The sequence below is a fragment of the Loxodonta africana genome, chromosome 6, assembly GCF_030014295.1.
Source record: "Loxodonta africana isolate mLoxAfr1 chromosome 6, mLoxAfr1.hap2, whole genome shotgun sequence".
NCBI lineage: Eukaryota > Metazoa > Chordata > Mammalia > Proboscidea > Elephantidae > Loxodonta > Loxodonta africana.
In genome coordinates, this window is record NC_087347.1 from 15042172 (window position 1) to 15062474 (window position 20303).

General features: G+C 41.3%; 1 protein-coding gene across 1 annotated transcript in view; it reads right to left on the reverse strand.

The window, feature by feature from the left end:
* Nucleotides 1–20303, reverse strand: part of COL4A3 (collagen type IV alpha 3 chain) — a 160230-nt gene that overhangs the window by 66295 nt on the left and 73632 nt on the right. The window contains exons 2-13 of the mRNA XM_010597674.3: nt 18399–18455; nt 16364–16453; nt 11885–11929; nt 11240–11284; nt 10345–10407; nt 9708–9761; nt 8319–8345; nt 7629–7706; nt 4299–4361; nt 4134–4169; nt 2438–2479; nt 2142–2219 (exon numbers count right to left, since the gene is read on the reverse strand). Of these exons, the coding sequence (XP_010595976.2) occupies nt 2142–2219; nt 2438–2479; nt 4134–4169; nt 4299–4361; nt 7629–7706; nt 8319–8345; nt 9708–9761; nt 10345–10407; nt 11240–11284; nt 11885–11929; nt 16364–16453; nt 18399–18455 (678 nt within the window). The remainder of the gene's footprint in view (nt 1–2141; nt 2220–2437; nt 2480–4133; nt 4170–4298; nt 4362–7628; nt 7707–8318; nt 8346–9707; nt 9762–10344; nt 10408–11239; nt 11285–11884; nt 11930–16363; nt 16454–18398; nt 18456–20303) is intronic.

Sequence of the window (20303 nt, forward strand, 5' to 3'; positions counted from 1 at the left end):
CAGAAACCCCGAGGGTATGGGCCCCGGACACCCTTTTAACTCAGTACTGAGGCTCTTCCTGAGGTTTATCCTTCAGCCAAAGATTAGACAGGCCCATAAAACAAACACGAATACACTTGCCTCAACCACATATACCAGACTAAATGGGACACCAGTACAGGGCAAGGATGGGAAGGCAGGAGGAGACAGAAAGCTGGACAAAGGGAAATGGGGGACCCAAGGTCAAGAAGGGGAGAGTGTTAACACGTTGCGGGGTTGGTAACCGATGTCACAAAAGAATATGTGTATTAACTTTTGACAAGAAACTAATTTGTTTTGTAAACCTTCATCTAAAATGCAATAAAAATAAATATAATAAAAAGAATATTAACCAAATTAAATTAAAATTACTTAATGAATGGCCCAGTTTTCTATAAATAAGCACAATCAGATCATTTCTAATGTATTTTTATTTCCATTTTTAATATGCTAAAATTATTTTCATTGGGACCAATTATCTTCTGGGCAAATGTTATAATGAGGGTTTGATTCACTTCAGGTTTTTTTTTTATTGTATTTTTCCCAATGTGAGTGTTCTCTTGAGGGAATCATTTTTTTCAAACTCCTTTTTTTCCTCATGGCTCAAGTCTTACAGATCTAGATTCTGTCCAGATAAGACTTTTTCCATCAATTTTTAGCCAGTAACAGAATTTACTGTGTAAAATTTTAGCTTTCATTAATCTTATTTTTGTTGGCTGCCTCCAAAAAGTTCAATTCTTTTTCCCAAGTGAATTCTTTTTCAATTTTCAACGTGAGCTATTATTTTCGTCATATCAAATTTTACCATGCTTTCTTTGAACTCTTATTCATTTTGTTTTGATAATTAAAAATTGACTACATTGAGGGGTGATGGCTAAGGGCTTTCATTTAGGGTGATGAAAATGTGACGGTGGCACAACTGTGAATATACTAAAAGCTGTTGGACTGTACACTTTAAAAGGATGAACTGTATGGTATGTGAATTATATCTCAAAAAAGCTGTTAAAAAGAAATTATAACTAAAACCCATGAATTCTATACTTGAACAAGCTGTTATTACAATTATAAATTTATAAAAGGAGAATGATTTGTGTTCCTTAGTTAATCTACAGAAAATTGTTAGCCTCCCCCTCACCTCCCCATCTCACTCTCCCCCCACCCCAAGACATCTAGGATCGACCTGGGGTCTAGGATTGCTGCATTGTATAGTGGATTAACTTCTTCCGAGCATTCGATTCAGTTCCATACCCTGGTCCTCCTAGCTATCCCAATGCAGGAGCAGAAAGAAAATGTTAACATTAAAGTAACAGGGTCATAGTATACTTGGGAAGCCCTGGTGGCACAGTGGTTAAGAGGTTGTTTGCTAACCCAAAGGTCGGCAGCTTGAATCCACCATGCGCTCCTTGGAAACCCTATGGAGTAGTTCTGCTCTGTCGACTCGACAGCAATGGGGTTTTTTTTTTTTTTTTTTCATACCCTTGGAGAGGAGTGGGGGTTATAGTGTCCTTGGGGTTACAATAAAACCAAATCAAACCCGTTGCCGTTCAGTCAATTCATGGCTACTCTATAGGGCAGAGCAGAACAGTACTATGAGGTTTCCAAAGCTGTAAAACTTTATGGCAGCAGAATGCCACATCTTTTTCCCAATGAGCAGCTGGTGGGTTTGAACTGCCAACATTTTGGTTAGCAGACAAGTGCTTAAATCATTGCACCACCAGGTAAAAATGTCCTGTTCGGTTATGACACCCTTCCACCCATATCTTTAGGTCATTATCATCCAACTGGATCAGAGCCACGTACCCATTTTATTATCATTTACTCAAAAATACTCACAGAATACCTACTCTGCATTAGGGACAATTCGAGGGGGTGGGGATACCACGTGAGCAAGATCATATGTGGGTTCCACCCTTAAGAAGTTTGGAAGTCTCGCTTGCCTCAGATCTTTGTCAGTTCATGACTGAAAGATGGGAAAGGAATAAAACCCAGAGGCTTGGGCTGCATTGAGGAGGGCTAGGCTGGGTGAGCTTAGACGACAGAGCTTGTAAAGAAGGTAAGGAATTACAAGGACTTCATCCCAGAAACTGGAAGGTACAGCCCTAATAAGAAAATTGAAGAGTTACCGTTCTGTTATCCGGGCCAGTTAGTGTCACAATAACTGTTCCTGGTGGTCCAGGGGGTCCTGTTAATCCTTTCACACCCTAAAGAAAAATACACCCAGGAATGAAAAGCCAAACATCATCAAGTTGCCTATATTTGAATGACCTTTTCCCCTTTAGTATTTATCTGAGAAGATAGAAAGCTTCAGACACAGCAAACACACTGGTTTTCAATGTCACTACTGACTAAAATATACAGGGTGATGTGCTATGGAATTTAAGGTATCTTGCCCAGCAGTGAAGAGTAGGATTTAAATTACCAAGTCTCCTTTTCGTCCTATCACATTGTCACCCATGTGACCCTGTAAGAAAACACAAAACCAAATTACTAAAAAAAAAAAGGTCTAAGCACATTAAACTGCCAATATTTTTAACTAAATATTTATATTATAATGTTAGAATTATAAAAATTATTTTAGCTATTTCTCAGAGTAGAATAGCAATATCTTTCTTTCAAAAGTGGAGATTCTGAGGTATAGTGGGCTTCAGGGATCTACTGAATACTGCAAATGATGGCAGGAGGTATGGGATGGGCAAAGAAACCGGCTCAGAGGAGCCTTCTCTGGTGCAGCCACTAGCTAGTTGTGATTTGTGATGGTTAAATTTTATGTGTCAACCTGGCTAGGCTACTGCACCCAGTTGTTTGGTAAAACACTAGTGTGGTTGCTGTTATAAAGTAATTACGTGTGATTAAATCAGCTGGCCTCAAGTAAAGCAGATTACCTTCCAAAATGTGTGTGGGCCTCCGTCAAACAACTGAAGAACTTAAGAGCAAAAACGGTGTGTTCTGCCTTCAGACCATATAAATAGACATTTTGCCAGAACTCTCCTACTCTTCAATCTTCTCCTTGCCTGCCCTATGAATTTTGGACTTGCCAGCCCTGCCCACAATTTAATGAGCCATTTTCTTGAAATAAATCACTCACTCTCTTTCTAAGACATAATTCTACTGACAGGGTATTTGACTTTCTGATGCCCTAGTTCCCTTCTCTATAAAATAAGAGGGATGGGTAGCTGTACTTTAGAACTGAAGTTCCCAGTTCTGGAATCCACGTTAGAAAAACAGAGACGCTGAGGATAGAATTAAAGCTACCTGATTTCACTAGTAACTTAGTGACATAAGTCTCATATGAATAGCTTCTTTTCACTAATGATGGTCCATCATCATTTCAACCATTATCTTCTTGCTTTTGTGGTCTTGAGTTTGCAGATCTTCCCCTGCTAGCCAATAAATTTTAGAAAAAAGCCCAAGATGAGGAATCAAAAGACTTTAAACCTCAGCGCCACCATTTATTTTCAATTTAACCTCAAACAAGTCACTCAGCCTGAGCCTATCCACCTTACAGGATTTTGGGTATTTGTGTGTGTGTGTGCATCAACGAAAGAATAAATGTGAAAGCACCTTGGGAAGTACCCTACACGTGAAGACTACCTGATAGTAAGGAAGAGAGAGTGTGCTTAGCATAATTCCCTGGTGGGGCTCAGCCTTGTTCGTTTCTTACTTGAACTAACAAATAATTAGCCTTTCTAATGGAATGCAGGACCCTATTTAATGAGCATATGAAGAGCAAATTTTTATTTCTTAGCATGAGAGCAGGTTGTTTTGGGAAGCAGCCCATGACAAAAATTTTTAGTACAAAGTGTGGTATATAGTATAAAGTTTCCCAGAAATGGGAAACCTACAAATTAGAAATCCTTTACCTTTTCCCCTTTTCTGTATGAGGAGCTCCTTATAGTTTAATTAAGGCTCTTTGTATCAGGGATCAAGTTACCTAAATGCAGGGGAGAAGAGGGGCCAGAGGTGGAGGACTATCAACCATGCTCCTTTCCCTGTTGGGAATCCTGGGGAGCTCCATAAAGGTGCCCGGCAGTGGCCCACACGTGGCATCAGGCCAGGTTTAGCCTTTAGATTGGTTAGGGTGTTCTGGCTGATAGGAAATATTAACAGTAATCTACCTTGGGTCCTGGAGGTCCCATGGTTCCTGGAAAGCCCTAGAAAGATCCACAAATTAAATTTACAGCAGGAAACACACCCAGCCCAGAAAACTCTTTTTAAAACTTCTAGCTAAAAGTTATCATAGTAGTTTACTGAGACCATAGCAATGGTCAGTTCATACTTACCAGGAAACCTGGAGGGCCAGGTGGACCGATAGGTCCAGGAAAGCCTGGGAGGCCTGGCAAACCCTTTAAGTTCAAAGAAGAATTTAGAGTCAGTTTAAATTTATTTCTCACCATTATTTAACTGCATTAAAATATTTTAATAAAATCAGAAAAGCAGAAGGCCTACCTTCTCAATGGCTGCAGTTAATGACAATAAATGCCAAGGAGAATGTAATATGCTGTCACATGTAACAGGTTACCATAGCCATCCTGACCATACTGTCACCAGGAAACTGATCAGAACAGTCACTTCACTTTAGAAAAGTTTTCAAAATTTTGCTCTCATCTCTCTTTTTCTTGGCCAGGCATGCTCCTACCTTAGGGCCTTTGGACCCTCTCTTCTCTCCGCCCAGGATCCTCTTTCCCCAAATTATTTATATACTCTCTTCCTTACTCCTTTCTAGTCTTTACTGACTTGTCGCCTTCTCGATAAGGCCTTCCCTGCCTGTCCAATCTAACACTGTATCCTCCTTTCAACTGAGACATTTCTTATTCTCCTTCTCTGCTTGATTTTTCTTCTTAGTAAATAATCCAAGGACTATATGAAGAAGTCGACATCAAGACTGGAGGAAGACTCATTAACAACCTGAGATATGCAGATGACACAACCCTGTTTGCTGAAAGTGAAGAGGACCTGAAGCACTTACTGATGAAAATCAAAGATCACAGCCTTCAATATGAATTGCACTTCAACATAAAGAAAACAAAAATCCTCATAACTAGACAAATAAGCAACATCATGATAAACAGAGAAAACGTTGAAGTTGTCAAGGATTTCATTGTACTTGGATCCATAATCAATGCCCATGGAAGCAACAGTCAAGAGACCAAATGATGTATTGCATTGAACAAATCTGCTGCAAAAGACCTCTTTCAAACGTTAAAAAAGCAAAGATGTCACTTTGAGGACTAAGGTGCACCTGACCCAAGCCATGGTCTTTTCAATTGCCTCATATGCATGCAAAAGGTAGACAATGAAAAAAGAAGACTGAAGAACAATTGATGCCTTTGAACTATGGTGTTGGAGAAGAATATTGAATATACACCATGGACTGCCAGAAGAATGAACAAATCTGTCTTGGAAGAAACACAACCAGAATGCTCTTTAGAAGTGAGGATGGTGAGACTTTGTCTCACATACTTTGGACATGTTATCAGGTGGGACCAGTACTTGGAGAAGGACATCATGCTTGGTAAAGTAAAGGGTCAGCAAAAAAGAGGAAGACCCTCAACGAGACATATTGACACAGTGGCTGCAACAATGGGCTCAAACATAACAACGATTGTGAGGATGGTGCAGGACTGGGCAGTGTTTCATTCCATTGCACATAGGGTTGCTATGACTCGGAACTGAGTCGAGAGGGCCTAACAACAACAACAATACACCCGTATACTTATCAATCTACTTTGTTGTTTTGTTTGCTTATTTCCTCTACTAGAATGTAAGCTTCATGAGTGCAATAATTTTTTCTTAAACTATTTTTTTTGGGGGGGGTCTGATTTGTTCACTGCTGCATCCACAGAGAATAGTCCCTGGTACACAGTTAGCATATAATAAATATTTCCTGTGTCAAGAGATATAGCATCAAAATACCACCAGCACTAGTGCAATGACTAACACATAGCCAGCACTCAATATACATTTAAGTGGTACAGCAATGCCTTCAGCACCTGGTCTCTTGAAAGTTTCCTATGCAAAAAAAAAAAAAAAAAAAAAGGCAAGAGCCATCACGTCCTGAATCTTTTCTCAGAAGCCTATACTCTTCCTAATGGCATCACGCTACAGTTTTGCAGCTGCTAGTTCAACTTCACAGTCACCAGCAGCAGGCCTGGCTCACCTTATAGAAGTCCAACAGCCTCAACTTGAACTCTCACCTAGGCAAATATCCAATTCTGTACTCAGAAGTTTCTTCTTTCCACATATGGCATTTGCTTTACCAACATGGCTCCTGCTCTTCCTCCTCCCCCTGTGATTACTCTTTAAACCCACCTTTCCCACCCAATCTATTCAGACTAACCCTATCCCCATGTTCTGCTAATTACTTCAGCCACCGGCCAGAGGATGAAATTAATTGCGCATATCCTTGGGTTTAGTGATTATGCTTGTGTCTTCTATTAGACTGGGAGCTCCTAAGAGGCATAGCCCTAGTGGTGCAGTGGTTAAGCACTCGGCTGCAAAGCTAAGCAGTTCGAATCTACCAGCTGCTCGTTGGAAGCCCTATGGGGCAGTTCTACTCTGTCCTATAGAGTCATTATGAGTTGGAATCTACTCCACAGCAATGGGTTTTATTTCCCCCAAAGCATTTAGTAAGGAACTTTGTTTTCTCAAGAAAAGTACAAGCACTGCCTGGTATTACATTTTCATAATGTTTATGGAAATTGTCTAGAAAGCTTTGAAAGCATTTTCTGTTGCAGTAGATTTAAATGCTTTCATTAATGTTTTCTGCTATGTTATTGTTTATTCGAATACAAGATTAGAGGCATGCACTGGAAAACACTCCTGGAAAGAAGGAAAAAACATCCCCAAATTGGGGTTTCTTTTTCAAGCCAGAATTTCATTTGTTGGCCCTCCCAATAGTGCTACCTCTGAGTTGATCACACTTTCACAGGAAAAATGATTCTGAGGTAAGTTAAAATATTTATGGTTAATTAACTTCAAAGTCAGTGGTTGTAGCTTAGGCCTGCCAAGGATCCTTTTGAATCACACATTAAAGTACACAGAGCCCCAGAGATAACTGTGTCTTCTTATCCATTCTGGATTACCTTCAGACTACACACATACACATCAGTAAAGATACACAAACATATAGATACGTTAGATATGTGTATATATACATGTAGAGCAGTAAAGCCAACTTTTCATCAGGACACAGATGCATCTAAATAAAACCTGGTTATTTTCTATCATGCAAATTTTAAAATAGAGCTGTTATCTAAAATTACAGTTCTAAACTGTATTAAATGTATGACACAAACTCATTCTTGTTTTCAAAAAATACAGCCCAATTGGAGCATAACGGTTCACTGAAGACTCCTCCTTAGATTCAGGAAAGCTGGGGAAACTAAGACACAAGGCCCTTTTCCTTGCAGAGAGAAGATATTAAAAGACATATATGCAACTTAAGGCATTAAACCATCTTTGTTTATCAGCATCCCGTAGTTTCTTATAGTAAGGTGAATGTTTCAGAATAAAAAGAGGCAGACATGTAAAAGAATAGAGGCCAGAGAGAGAGTGAGGAGAGAGAGACAGAGAGAGAGGCAGAGGAGAGAAACCCTCTCTGAGTGCTGTACCTGGGATCCTGGAGGTCCTGGCAGCCCGAGGTCACCTTTTCCATCAATTTCTACGTCACTTCCTTTAGCTGGGGTACCCTTGGAAATGAAGAAGCTCATCAAACATAATCAATGTTATATTTTCAAAACCCCTATAGCGCTCATTCAAGGTCATCCCTCGTGAAGGATAAAAGTGTTTCCCAGGATACACACTTAGAGAAATGACTCGGGATTATGAAGTAATTCCATTCTGAAGAATTCAAAGCATTTTCATATTTTCTCAATTATTGTTGCCAATTTACTGTGGGAGGAAGAAAGATATAGGAATAATAAGTCATTTCCTAAGACACCAAAATGAGTGCCAATGCCAGGTCTGTAATTTGGGCCCTTAAGCATGAGTCCAGCTCTCTTCTCCTAGTCCCTACTTCTTTAAGGGATGATACGAAACCCGTATTCTTCAAGACCCTTCAAAGATCCAGAAGAAGCTGTTCAATAGGTATAAATATCATATCCCAATTATTATGGACTCTGAATGAATACAATCTAGATTATGAGACCTGATTTATAATTACTTGTATCTTGTTACAGAGTCGCTATGAGTCGGAATTGACTCGACGGCAGTGGGTTTGATTTCTTTTGGTTTTGTTATTGAATAGGAGTCCTCTTCAACAGTTGGAGATTTTCAATAACAATATTCTACAAATGACTTACCTTTTCTCCTTTCAAACCAACAGGACCCTAAAAAAAGGAGTAGCATATTAACAAGGGGAGGCAAATCAAATACCTGACAGCCTTGGTTTGTCCTTCCCTCCCTACTGAATACTTTCCACTGGCTCTTATGCACACACAGGTATTTCCTGGTAAATAAATAAACAAGTCTCCCCTTAATCTTTTACCCTCTCCTAACACTGCCTTGGAAACCCTGGTGGCGTAGTGATTAAGAACTATGGCCTCTAAGGTCAGCAGTTCAAAGCTATCAGGTGCTCCTTGGAAACTATGGGGCAGTTCTACTCTGTCCTACAGGGTTGCTATGAGTTGGAATCGACTGGACAGCAACGGGGATTTTTTTTTTTAAACACTTTCTTAAGGAGCCCTGATGGTGCAGTGGTTAAAACAGTCGACTGCTAACTGCAAGGTTGGTGGTTCAAAACCACCAGCAGCTCTGTGGGAGAAAGATGTGGCAGTCTGCTTCCGTACAGATTTACAGCCTTGGAAACCCTACGGGGTCACTACAGGTCAGAATCAGTTAGACTGCAGTGGGAATACTGCCCAGTGTTTCTTTCATCCCACCTGCAATCTTTTCATTGTTTATTAGTCCCTGATTCCTCAGTGTATACCAACCCCATCTCCTGCACCCGGCCCATCACAGAAGTACTCCTTGCTAAGGTCAGCAATGACTTCGACGTTGCTAAAACCAATGACAAAATCTTAGTCCTCACCTGTGGCCTTCTCAGCAGTATTAGGCAGCTAGGGACGAGTCCCTTCTACTTGAAATATATCCTTCCTGGGCTTCCATAGGAAACGCTGGTGGTGCAGTGGTTAAGTGCTATGGCTGCTAACCAAAGCGTCAGCAGTTCCAATCCTCCAGGCACTCCTTGAAAACTCTATGGGGCAGTCCTACTCTGTCCTATAGGGTCACTTTGAGTCAGAATCGACTTGATGACACTGGGTTTGGTTTTTGTTTTGGGCTTCCATAATACAAACCTCCTGATTTTCTTCTACCATTAGGTCCTCTCCTCCTTTTCAGGCTCATTCTGCTTGACCTACATGTTGCATGCTGGAGTTCTCTAAGTTCTAAACACCTTTTTCCCTTACTCTTACTCCTTGAACCATCACCAACCCAAGCCTCTCCTCCGAGCAAACCCAAGTGTCTATAACTCATCTCCACTGGGATGTTTCAAAAGCAGAACGAAGTCTCAAAGTCCATACCTAAACCCATGAGGCATTTATTCATTCATTCTACAACTATTAACTGAATGTCTATTAGCTGCCTCAGATACTCCCAAGATCATGATGAATTTGTGTCCATGACCATTCTGAATTAGAGTACTTTTGTTCAAATTTTGGGTCTTTAATGGGGAGTTAGAAACAGAAACGTACCGGGATCCCTGGATAGCCTGGTGTCCCCGGACGTCCTGGAAACCCTTGCTCACCCTGAAAAACATACAAAGTTGTCATCCTTCTTAGTTGTTCTAGAACAGCCTATTCAGACATTGTCCATGTTCCCATATTCCAGGCTTGCAGTGGTAAATCTAGATGAAGTAAAGCCAAGTCTTTATGGCTCCTGGGTCAGGAGGCTGAAGGCCAGAAAACCATTACCTTAATTGAAAACAGAATCCACTGCTGCTCAAATTGTCATAAATGGCAAAAGTCTAATTGTGCCAAGAACTTTTTAATTGCTCTTGCCTTGAAACTTTAATAATTAATTGATTCATGGCTACCATTCTGGGGAAAAGGAGTACATAGTTAGCAAACAAAAGGAGGTGAGCGAACACAGAAAAGCTCAGTCACTCTTTTTCCAAGACTAGTTTTATATTCTAGGCTTCATATCTGATTTATATATGCTCACAACATCAGATGAAAAGAACCCATGGATACCTCAATTATCGTTCTGTGGGAGAAGATGGAAGAACTTCCTTAAGAGACAGTTAGAAATCAAGGAATAAGGAAATGGAAAATAGGAAGGTTTCTGGTTCAAAAATCATACTTCTCCCCTAAAAATGCAAAAAGTACCTACCTTAGAACCATTGCATCCTGGTAAACCAGGAAGTCCATAAGGTCCGGTATTGCCTGGGGTGCCCTGAAAAGGACAGCAAGTCCTAATTACAAGGCTTCATGACCAGATAGAAACAGGAATTTAAAGGGAAAAAAAAGTAGACTAATTTAAATAAATAAAAAAAAAAAAGCTATTTAAAAACACCCCCCCACCCCAATAACAAAAACAAAAACCAAACCCGTTGCCGTAGGTCAAGTCAATTTTGACTCATAGTGATCTTACAGGACAGAGTAGAACTGCTCCATAGGGTTTCTGAGGGGCAGCTGGTGGATTCAAACTGCTGGCCTTTCGGTTAGCAGCTGAGCTCATAACCACTGAGCTACCAGGGCTCCATTTAAATTGAGGTGGTTATTTAAACAGTTAAGTAGTAAGTTTCAACATTTGTTCAAATAGTAATTTAAATAACAATCATAGCCAACAAAATGGGCCAATAAAAACAAAGAATTAAACAAGTGAGATACAGATATTTTAGCTAAAACAAATGACTGTTTCTAAATAGAATGAAGTCTTTTAAAATGCTGCTTTAAGCTGGAGGAAAAGGAAGGAAAAAAAAAGACAATGGGAGTGTACACATAAGTCGTTATTTTATTTATTCTACACTACTAAACAGAATATTTCTATTCTATTCTGCTCCATCTACCCCATTCCATTCTATTCTGCTTTTATTTCAGGAAATAGGATTTGACCCATAGTCCTACAAATCCACATTCTAATATATTTTGTGATTCTATTCTGCTATTTTTACCACGTAGGAAATGTATCAGTACTCATTTCCTCACACTACTGTTTTAATAGTTTTATTAATTCTGAGCTTATGTTCTGTTTTTCCAGATATGTATTTTCCCCCATGACTTACCGGAAGTCCGGGAGGACCTGAAAATCCTGGTAAACCAGTTATTCCCTAAAGACACAGAAGAGAGGAGGAGAGAAGGGACAAGAAAAAAACTCCTTAAATGTTCAACATAGAAACATAAAATTATTTACCATTCCAATAACCTCCTGTTGCAACTAAGTTGGGAATGGCTCAAAACTATTTGAAAAACAAAACAAAAGGTCGACAAGCCTTTATAAATCTTGCATTTTTAAAACTTAAAAAAAAAAAAGAGAATTAAGATAGTTTTTGGCTTTTAGGGATGGATTTTAAAGCTACACTTTGCAAACAGTAATGTTCTCCAACCTGAAGAGACTGGCTTGACGAATGTTTATACATTGCATCTCTGTATCTCCACCATCCCGATTTAGGCAGAGAGCATCTCCAACATCCCAGAAGGTTCCCTCGTGCCCTTTCCCAGATAATCAATACCCAGCCACAACGTGGCCGCCACCATACTGACTTGCACCATCATAGATTAGTTTTACCTGTTCTCGAACTTCATATAAGGAACCATACACAGTGAACTCCTTTGTGGCATTTGCATAACTTTTACAGCGCAGAGTTATTCTTTTTAAAAGAAGAAGAATTTTCACCAAACAATCAGGATGGATCACTTGGACTACTAACCCTGACACCTTTGGGACCAGTGGGTCCTTGAAGTCCTGGAGAACCCTGGATCCAAACGAAAAAGCAAGAGGTAAACACTATGACAATTACTGAGCACTTAAACTGCCCCCCCAAACCTGATTCTGACTCATGAAAATCCCACATGTTACAGTGCAGAACTGTGATTTATAGAGTTTTCTTGGCTGTAATCTTTACAGGAGCAGGTTGCCAGGCCTTTCTTCTGCAGCACTGCTGGGTGGGTTTGAACCACCACCCTTTAGGTTAATAGCCGATCACAAACTGCTTGCGCCACCCAGGGACACCTGGCACAAAGAAACCCACAAATTAGAGGTCCCAGACATACCCACAGGCCAAACTATCTGGCCCATGTAATTATTTCATTGTTAATATACGGTTCGATTGCTCGCTCCTTTCATTGGCATTAAAATATTACAGACAAAAATCCGTTCAAGCCCTTGAGACTCCAAATGGGGTCTCAGAATGGGCAAATCAGCACCACCCGGAAGCGTATTAGAAATGCGGAATCTCAGGTCCCCTCGCTCCTTGCCCTCCCCACACTCAGGTCTGTTGATTAAGAATCTGCATATTAACAAAACGCAGTGGGGATTCTGCGGCGCACTGAAATACGAGAAGGGCCACAGCAGGAGCTGCACGTTAGCCAGCCAGCTGCCGAACTCCAGTGAGGATGAACAAGATCACAACCGCAGACGAGAATGGCGGCCACTATTCATTCCTCTGCACGCGTAATGCTTTGTTAACAAGGTGCACCTGACATGTGCAAGTAAATCAATAGCCGAGTAAGGATGGCCTGAACCACAGAGAAACTTGCTTCCGGCCCAGAATGAAAACAGTTTCGAGGCCCAGTGTCTTGCAGAATAACCTTAAATGGAGACTGTTTGAACTAGGCCAGGGGGTGTGAAAGGTTCATTTTCCAAAGGTTATTTTCATCATTCTAGGAAGTTTCAGTACGTTTTGGTATTTTTGATTGTTTGAGAAAAGGGCGGTTACAGAGTCTTCTGAGATTAGATTTGACTGTCAAGGCCAAAGTCAGCCTTTCCAGACTGCGGTGGAATTCCTGGGTGCTCGCCAGCCAGTTCCCCTCTCTGCGGATGCTTTCTGTGTCATTCCTGCAGGACTCAGAAGGGGGACTTGGGGGTTTTTGTTCCCCCTTGTAAATTTCCTCATGCAGGAAGTATTGCCAATTAGGGGAGGAAATTCAGAAATCTGAAAAACCCTTTTGGTCAGGTCTTAATGATCTATAATTGTCTGTCTTTGACCAAACTGCCTTTTGTGGCTGCATCTGAAAGCTATGCTTTACAACATCAATTCCTGACGACAGGGCACGCTACTAATTCTGGATTACTTTTAGGGAAAACTGGTGCATTAGAAGGCCAATACTAAGAACCCTACATTTGCAGCTGTTTTTTAAATTAATTGCTGGTATCTCTAAAGAAATGCTGAAGGCAGAGAAGGAAAATAGGATGCAAACAGCAAATAAAAAGGATGAAGCTAGCATTAAGCTGTGCTAAGTCCTGGACTGAACTGGCAAGTTGATGCTACCAGTGAAAAACTAAAAACCAGTTGCCGTTGAGTCTGACTCATAGCAGCCCCGCGTGTTTCTGAGTGGGAATGTGCTTTGTAGTGTTTTCATGGCTGTGACCTTTCAGAAGCTGATCACCAGGTCTTTCTTCCGAGGTACCTATGAGTGTCCAAAGTACCTCTGAGTGGATTCGAACCACCAACCTTTTGGTTAGTAGCACAGGGCTTAACCGATTTGTGCCACCCAGGTACTCCTTCTACCAGTAAAATGGAGGAAAATCCAAGGTCAAGCCTGGGAGGAAGGCAATGGAATGTTTAGACGCTGCCCAGAATCTGAATGACTTTTTCAGAATTAGGATCAGAGGAAGGAGACACGGAGAAAGAAAATGCACACATGAATACCATAGAAATGGAAATGGCAGAATTCCTGGAAAAGAGCAAGCTTTTGCATCTTTAGCTGTAAACTGTCCATGTGAATTTAGTTTCTCTTGTTGCAGGTGTTTGATTCCGGAGACCAGGTTTGGACTCTGGCTGCACTACTAACTGTGAGAACCAGGAGAAATTACTTAAGTGCTCTTGGCCTCAGTTTTCTTATCCATAAAATGGAAGCAATACTGGGAACTACCTTAGGAGTTAACAGAGTCTGATTTATGGAATCAATGTGAGCAGTCAATGAGACACCTAGCCTGTTGCCATTGGCTCGATTCCAACTCATGGTGACCCCATGTGTTACAGAGTAGAACCATGCTCCATAGAGTTTTCTAGGCTGTAATCTTTACAGAAGCAGACTGCCAGCCCTTTCTTCAGCGGTGTCACTGGGTGGGCTCACACTGTCAACCTTTAGGTTAGAGGTCAAGTGTAAACCATTTGCACCACCCAGGGACATTTCAGTAAGATACCATGAAGAATAAATATGCCAGTGCTTGGCACAGGAAAAGACGCAGTCATTGTTGGCTTTCATTATCATTTACATATTCTAGACATTATTCTAACACATATTCTAATACATTATGTATGAAAATTTTAAAAAAGAGTCTGCTGAGATCAATTATAATTACTTTCCTAAGTCTTAGTCCATAGCTTGCTGGAGGCCGGCAGTCTGGGGAGTGAATGAAAGAGCAAGTGCGTGAGAGTCCGGGCTTAAGTGGCGCTCACGTCGCCCACAGGAAAGAACAATCAGCAAATCTGTGGTTATGCAGTTATTTAGTAAATCCTCTAGGGTATTTGTTTGAATAAAGCCTTTGTTGTATCACAGCCATTAGGAAATAAAAATTTATGGTGAGCACGGAGGGCAGTAGGTTCTGCTCAGAACCTTAGGAGCCCTGGTGTTTAGGGACCAAGTGAGAAAGAGGAACCCAGGAAGGGCAGGCTGGGGAGACAAGATGAGGATCAGGGAAAGTAAGATCCCAGAATGAAAAGAGATGAGTTTTTCAAGGAGAAGAGAGTGGCCTTTGGTTTGAAACAAAGAAAGGGTCCTGGTGCCATAAGGACTCAGAAGTATCCATCAATATTGGCCATCTGGAGATCATTGGTGATCTTTACAGGGCTATTGTCAGATGAGTGTGTGGGGGGGAGGAAACCCTGGTGGTGTAGTGGTTAAAAGCTATGGCTGCTAATTAAACGGTTGGCGGTTTGAATCCACCAGGCCCTCCTTGGAAATCCTATGGGACAGTTCTACTCTGTCCTTTAGGGTTGCTATGAGTCGGAATCGACTTGATGGCTGTGGTTTTGGTTTGTGTGGGGGGGAAGGAGCCCTGGTAGCTGGAATCCACCAGTCACTCCACAGGAGAAAGATGTGGCAGTCTGCTTCCATAAACATTACAGCCTTGGAAACCCTTTGGGTCATTATGAATTGGAAATGAGTCACAGCAACAGGTTTGGTTTTTTAGCTTGCGGGGGGGTTGGGGGAGAGGGAGGCAAATTATAGCTGGCTGAGGAGTGAAATGTGCTCAACTACTAACCTAAAGATTGGTGGTTCAAACCCACGCAGCAGCACCTAGGAAGAAAGGCTTAAAGATCTGCTTCTATAAAGATTACAGCCAAGAAAACCCTGTAGAGCAGTTCTACTCTGTACACGTGGGATCACCATGAGTCGGAATCGACTTGACAGCAACAGGTTTGTTTTTTTTTCTTTGTTTGTTTGAGGAGTGAACAGAAGGTGAACTACAGTCAGCATGTTTAGCTCTTTGTTAAGAAGCTTGACAGACAAAGACAGGGAGAGGATGACAATCTTTTGGGGACAGGACCTGGAGGATCTAGGGGATGTTTTATATTTGTATGGGAAAATATTTGCATGGGAAAATATTTGCATGGTGAAGGACTGAAAGAGGAAAGCCAACATCAAAGGGAAAGTTAGAATGTACTAAGAGAGGAGAGACTTCAAGGGTCAAGGTCCTTGTGGGAATCCCAGTGGTGGGTCTTGAGAAGATGGCAAAAGAGCTCAATCTTTCAGTTGGAAGAAAAGAAGGTAGGGGGTAGATGTGGAAACTGTGTAGCTAGAGGAGAGGGAGGAAGCTGAGTAGAGGACTTGAAGATAGTAATGATGGTTGACAAGAGTCTTTGAGTAGGAGGCAGTTCTGAGGGCTTGGCTAAGATCTGAATGAATCTGTCATGGCCCCACCGGCTAACTAGCACATGGAATTTTTTCCAGGTAATCAGAAGTCCAAAGCAAAAAACCAAACCCACTACTGTTGAGTGGTTTGTTACTCATGGCAATCCCACGTATTACATGGTGGAACTGAGCTCCATAGGGTTTTCTCGGCTGTAATCTTTATGGAAGAAGATCACCAGGACTGTCTTCCACGGTGCCACTCTGTGTGATTGAACTGCCAACCTTTAGGTCAGAAGTCAAGCACAAACCGTTTGTGCCACCCAGGGACAGGGGTAGGCATAAAGAACGGTTAGGTGACTGGGGATTTTTCAGGTTACAGGATGACATACCTTGGGTCCCTGTGGTCCAGGCAAGCCTTCGGGACCTGGGAATCCTTTCTGGCCAGGAGAACCAGGGGGTCCAGGAAAGCCTCTCTCTCCCTGTTGAAATCAAAACAAGACAAGGACACAAGAACAGCAACTATCCAACAACAAACACAACCATCATCTTTGTTCTTTTCTTTATGACTTGATGAAATTTTGCATATTTTTTTCTTGGAACGAAAAATACAATTAGCGCTCAGCAGTGAGTGTTCTAGGTAACTGGAAAGTTACCATCAGCAGTTGCCTATTGTTTTAGTAACTTTTTCCCAAATGGTAAAGCTTCCCAGAGCAGAGACTAAGGAAAAGGGAGTCAAGAACTGGGAGAAAAGCCCAGTTAGAAATATCAAGGTTAGCGGAGTGTGTGTGTCGGTGGGTTGGGTGGGTGGGTAGGTCAAGGATAAGGTACAAGAATGTATTTGGGAGTGGACATAACTATGATGTAGCTGGAAAAGAACGACGTGTAGGTTTTGAGTTCTAGTCATGTCTTGATGACACAGGAATTAATAACTCAATCTGCTGTTTGTGTAAGAGATGAAGTAGAGATATCAACAGTGGCATAACCAAGAGTGTAGCGACATTTTTTTTTTTTTCTAAAGAAGGCATCAAATGATACCGGAGAATCCCTAGTGAGTCAAAGTCATCAGTCCAATGTATGACATGGTTCGGCTAAGAAGCCTGGATCCTGCCGTCACTGAAAGACCACTAGTTGATTCAATCAATGTAGTTACACAATTGGCAAGTTAAATAATAATAGTAAAAAAAAATCAAGTCAGCCATTCTACATGGTGTATGTTCATGTGCTCCTGCGTGAACACTGGTGTGCAAATGGATGAGTACAATAAAAGAAAAGAATTTACTATACTCCTCGCACTGCTCAGTTATCTTCACACACCCTAGCATGGCATCTTGCAAACAGTAGGAACTCAATAATGCTTTCTGAAGGCAAGGATGAGTCACAGGCATGGTGCGTTCCAACTTGGATCCAACTGTACGCTCATTTCATAGCTTCAGGCAAAAACCTAAATTGAACTACACATGAATGACGTCATCTTTAAAAATAAATGTAATACTAATTTTATTATTAGCGCATAAACTGTAGTAAATCATTTTATTTAAAGAGCTTAAAGTGTGTTCTTGAAAAAATATTTTTAGTAGGCTCCCTTCAATATGGTTGAACAATTCATTAGCGTCTCTGAGGAAAGGGTTTTGGAAACAAAGGAAACACTTGAGTTCTGCCTCTGTCTTAATTATCATAAATTGGAAGTTAATGGAGCGAATTAATGAGATTTCACGGCATTCTTTTTTTTGCTGCAATGGAGCTACATCTACTTCTGCGGAATTGTTGCCTCAACGAGGAGGCTGCTCCAAGATTCTTCCACCAGGGGGCGATCTTGTACCAGTGCTGCAGAACTTAAGCTCTTGTGGGTTTCAATGTTTATTTTCTGCCAAAGGGAGGGAATCAACTTGTTTTCAGTTGTGTTTAGCAACATTGTAAGTACTGTATACGTAGGGACGCATTCTCATAAACCCTCCTTTCTTCCTAACTTGCTACTTATTCTTTACAGACCAAGAGAGTTATAATTTAACTGCCATTATTTAAACAAGTTATCTGAAGCTTCCCAGGAAGAATTTTTTTTTTTTAAGGTTAGTGTTTATATGCAATTACCAGTTGCCACGGAGTTGATTCCAACTCCTGGTGGCCGCGTGTGTCAAAGTAGAACTGCATTCCATAGGGTTTTCAGTGGCTGAGTTTTTGGAAGTAGATTGCCAGGCCTTTCTTCTGAGGTACCTCTGGGTGGACTCAAATCTCCAAACCTTCGCTGAGCAGAGCCTAGCTGGTTAACCGCTTGCCCTACCCAGGGTCTCCAATGTTTATAAACAATTACTTTAAAATTGGAATTGGGGAAGGAACAACACGCTGCCTAGCTTTCCGCTCCTGATGAGAGTGTGCGTTGCTTAATAAGCTCTATAGTTAAAAAAAACAGTATGAAGATTTTTTTACCTTCTCTCCTTTGATTGCTTCGCAGAAACACTGGCCTTTGTCTTGACAGACACAACCCTAGAAAGAGGAAAAGAGAGAGGGTTTTGTTGACAAACAGCTTAACCAATCCTGACTGACAGGGCAAAAGCAAACACAGTTTTCTGTCTCTGGAGCATTGAACACTATTCACGAGGGGCCTGGTGACATTGTATCAATATATCAACAGAGAAGAAAAGTAAGAAGGTGTTGCATACGGAAAAACTGTCAGATGAGTGTACATTATTTTTGTTGTTCTTAGGAATTTTAAGTAATTTATCTATGGGAAAGGCAGTCTTTTTCTCAGGATAAAATACAGCTGAACCACATGAAATCGCCAATGTTGTAGGTAGAAAGTGGTCTCATATTTCTTAGGTTCAACGTCATGTATGTGCATGAATAAGTGTACATTAACTGGTGACAAGCCATAGTATTTTTCATCGCCTCATATGCATGTGAAAGCTGGACAATGCATAAGGAAGATGGAAAAAGAACTGAAGCCTTTGAATTATGGTGTTGGCAAAGAATGTTGCATATACCATGGACTGCCAGAAGAACGAACCAATCTGTCTTGGAATAAGTACAGCCGGGGTATGCCTTGGAAGTGAAGATGGCAAGACTTCATCTCACGTTCTTTGGACATGTTATCAGGAAGGACCAGTCCCTGGGAGGGACATCATGCTTGATAAGGTAGAGGGTCAGTGAAAAAGAGATAGATTGACACAGTGGCTGCAACAGGGCATGGCAACAATTGTGAGGATGGCGCAGGACCGGGCACAGTGGGTTTCATTCTGTTCCACATACGGTCACTATGAGTCAGATTCAACTCGATGGCACCTAATGACAGCAGTTGGTGATACCTTCAACAGGTGACTCTAAGGTTTTATTTTTCTAAAATAATATTCAAAACTGAGAAAAGATAATCAACACCCACCATATGTCTTTAAAGAGAACAACCTAATTCACTAATGCTATCATGGGAATGTTCTTTCTTATTAAAACAACAAACAAAAACAACCCATACGGACTTCTGACACTGTGAATTCAGACTTCTAGCCTCCAGAACTGTGAGGGGATAGACGTCTGCTGTTTCAAGGCTGTCGATGACTACAATCCTAGGAAGAGAGTACATTTGGGTTAGCAGAGCCGCTCTAAAACTGTTCCAGCTTTAATTTTCCGTGAAGTTGGCCAGGTGTGGCTTGCCGATGAATCTGCACCATTTGGGTGACTGGGGCTTCAGAATATGTGACAATTTTGCCAACGTGTAGATACTCCACCTGATTGCGTGAACTCGAAAATATAGGCAGGGCAGTCGTCTGGCAGTGGTTCAGCTGTGCTTCTAGAAACCAGTGCTGCCTGCGTGAACCTCTGCAGAGAGCCCCGCATCAGGCTGTGCAAAATGCAGCACTTCAGTGGTTTTGGATGGTGGACCAAGACTCAAGATATTCGTTTCTCTTAATTATGCTGCTTTCTCCCGAAATAAATTTTTTAATTTGCAAATATGTTTGCATAATTCTACAATCCCAACAGATTATTTGACCAAAAAATACAGGGGCCTTATTCCAATTTTTGTTGCTTTTGATACACTCTTTTAGGCCCATTTTTGAAACACCATGATTATATTAATGGAATATAGCCCACTGGATTACTATTCACATGCTCTTGTTGTTGTTAGGTGCTGTCCAGGTGGTTCTGGCTCATAGTGACCCCATGTACAACAGAATAAAATACTGTCCGGTCCTGCGCCATCCTCACAATCATTGCTGTGTTTGAGCCCATTGCTGCAGCCACTGTGTCAATATGTCTAGTTGAGTGTCTTCCTCTTTTTTGCTGACCCTCTACTTTACCAAGCATGGTGTCCTTTTCCAGGGACTGGTCTCTCCTGATGAC